The 3,295-nt window shown below is 35.5% G+C and overlaps 1 protein-coding gene across 1 annotated transcript; it reads left to right on the forward strand.

The window, feature by feature from the left end:
- Positions 1 to 2,262: 2,262 nt before the first annotated feature.
- Positions 2,263 to 2,955, forward strand: LOC131605527 (uncharacterized). The gene has a single exon (XM_058877875.1). The coding sequence runs from the start codon at positions 2,263 to 2,265 to the stop codon at positions 2,953 to 2,955; it is 693 nt and encodes a 230-aa protein (XP_058733858.1).
- Positions 2,956 to 3,295: the final 340 nt, after the last annotated feature.

Here is a 3,295-nt window from a genome sequence, read left to right on the forward strand (position 1 = left end):
TATGTATGTATGTATGTGTGTGTGTGTGTGTGTGTTTTGGGCTAGTAAGTGTGAAAATGATAAAATGATTTATTGGCCCCAATAGTGTGTTAGAACGAGTAAAGGTGGGGCTAATATTTAGTAAGCCTATTTAGAATGTTATATTTGCGAGAGTTTAATAAAACAAGAGAAAATAGTTATGAAGAGAAATTAGAAAGAAAAGAGGAGAAAGAAGAGAAAAGAGAAAGGGAGAAGAAGGAGGCAACTCTAGGTTGAAGATTTTGAACAAAGGTAAGGGTGGGTCTTCATATTTTTAAGGGGTATATGATTCTATGCAATGGCTAGTAACATGTTAGGATTTAGGGATTGAAATTATAGGTTTTTAACATGTTAGGTTTTGGGGATTGAAACTCTAGGTTTTTAACATGTTAGGTTTTGTTGAGAATCCATGAAGTTATTGATTGAATGTTGTTTTGATGTTAAAAATTGATGTTATATGATGAATACATGTTAGAATGTTTCCATTTCATGAATTTTGGTTGTTGGGATGGATTTTAGGGTAAAAATCGTGTTGGACAGAATCTGTCCGTAGCAGAATTTTTATGTATCATCGCAAAGGCGTTTAGCGCGGAAGTTTATGAATATCAATTGGTTGAGAATAATATTGTTAAGCATTGTTTGCTATATGTTATTTGTGTTGTGTTAATTTGGTGAGTGTTATGAAGATGTTTCTATGTGAGAATTGATAACATGAATATGTGTATGTTTGTGCAAATGTGAGGTGAATTCATATATGATGAATGGTGGGATATATGCTTGTATGATTAAGATTTGGAGATGGTTTTAATTGCATATAGTTGTCGATATTTGCATATGCGTTCATTTATCAGGTGAAAAAGAGATGATATTCGTTAGTTTTGTGGGAAACTAGTGACTTGTCTCAACCCTTGGAGACGGGTTTGAAGCATAGAGTACAAACTTATTTTTGGTGGTTATCTGTCTTGGAGATGGACACGGGAAATCCGCTAAGGATAACATTGGTACCACATGCATTTGCATTGAGTCGCATGAAAGTCACATAGGTCGATGTGAATTATGTTAGTGTGTTTATATGTTAATTGTGTAAATGGTACTTTGTTGATAATTGTGATTATATTACTTGATATTTTGAATCCATTGAGTTATGTCGTACGTGTAAACATGTGATGTGTATTTATAAAGTGTTGAATACATGTGTATGTGAAGTGTGTGGAATTCGTTATTGTATGATTTGTAGTTTCTCTAAGATTGGCATGCACTTTGGTAAAACCAACCTAGCAGAAACATGTTGAATAAAATGTCCTAACATACAGATTTCAACATGTCGAACAAGATGTTCCAACAAGGCAGGTATGACATCGTGTTTGCAAGTGTATCAGCCATTTTATTAGCTACGAAATATTTTGGAATATTCAGTTAGCTTATGTGCCATTGAAGATCGATCCAATCAAAGATATATGTTGGTTTTCACAATGCCTATAATTGGAGACAATTTAGGAAAGGTTGGATTGAAGACCTACTTTCTCAGAGAACAGGTAGCAGACTTGGTGCAACCTCTTTGCTGCGTTTTTGAAGCCCAACCCAGTCAATACTAATTCTATAAATAGACTGGCCTAAACCTAGTTTTAATTGGAACTAATGTTTGTATTTTGTTAGGGTTCTATGAATCCTTATTTGGTTGTGTTGTAAGTTCCATAGTTGTCCATTCACAAACCTTTAGGTGTTGAATGTTTGATCTCTGAAGTTGTTAAGCAAGGAGTGTGATTGTAATTCTCATAAGCTGTTAAGTATTGAGAACTGTGTGTTATGAATAGTGTCTTCTACATTTGTTTGAGTGTGTTTTTTGTCACTGGTTGTGACTGAAGAGATTTGAGGAGGGCCTCTTACCCATACGAGTCTTAGATAAAATTCATAGGAAGGATAGTGATTAGGTGAGAAGTTGTAAACGGGAGAGTTTAACTTTGAAATGATACTATCGTATATTGATTTCATCTCTGGCTTGGTAGCCCCCAGAGTAGGTGTGTTTGTCACCAAACTGGGTAAACACATTCTTGTGTCTTTTACTTTTCTTGCACTCGTTTTACTCTTGTTTATTGTCTTGCTCCATAGTGTTTAAACAATAGATATTTGTGTCGTGACATCTCATTCGACATTACATATCTGATCCTAGAATTTCAATTGATATCAGAGTAGGCATCCTGCTATGCATCTGGGTGAGATATAGGGAAGTTATTTTCGGGTACAATGGACAAGGTTGGGAGTGTTGTGACAATGGTACCTATTATGAATAGAACCAATTACGAGTGTTGGCAGACTCGCATGGAGGCCTACCTCAAAACCTTGGTTCACGAGGTTTGGAGGAATGTTGTCAAAACATGGGATCCTCCTAGAATTGTAAGTACATATGGCACTGTTACTGAGGTACTTAAGGCTGAAGAAGATTGGGATGATAAGGAGATATCATCAGCTCAAGCAAACTTCAAAGCATTATATGTTATATTCAGGAGGTTCGAAGAGGATGCCTTCATGATGATCAGTCGATCTAAACAAGCCAAATGTTCCTGGGAAATTATAAGGGAGATCTATGAAAAATATTCCCAGACAAGGATGATAAATGTCCAACTTCTTAACGCCAAGTTTGAAAACTTAAGACTGAAGGAAGATGAAAGTCTCCAAAACTTTCACATGAATATTCAACACGTGGTAAGTGAGTTTGAAGACTTGAGAGAGAAGATGTCAGAAGACAAGGTGGTCAAAAAGATACCCAGACCTCTTCCAGAAAGGTTTGATAAGAAACTAGTCTACATTATAAACTCATATCAGCTGAGTACGATGATTGTGGATAATCTTATAACTTTGCTACGAACTGTTGAGAGATTATTCTTATACTCTCTTTATATTTTGGATATGTTGAGATTATGTGATATGTGGCCTTAGTGCCTAATGCTTGTATGCATGACTTTGTGTTATAAACTTCATTATTGGAATCATTTTATTATTCTGTTGTGATGTGTATATGAAACATGATGTTAAATGTGTGTGATGAACATGACTAGATGCAATTATGTTGTTTTATTTTAGTTGGTATTTTGAAAAACATGTGACGCCCCTCTTGATATGCATGCTTTTATTCTGGTTATGCAATATATTTGTCGTGGGGTTAGAGGGTGTTACATGAGGCAATTAATAAGTTGGATTCTCAAGTGATGGATCCTCCAAAGGGATCCTTTCATCCCTCGAGGAAATCAAAGTGTTGAATCTTCGAGAGAGATCCTTG

Source organism: Vicia villosa, linkage group LG5, assembly GCF_029867415.1.
Source record: "Vicia villosa cultivar HV-30 ecotype Madison, WI linkage group LG5, Vvil1.0, whole genome shotgun sequence".
NCBI classification, from domain to species: domain Eukaryota; kingdom Viridiplantae; phylum Streptophyta; class Magnoliopsida; order Fabales; family Fabaceae; genus Vicia; species Vicia villosa.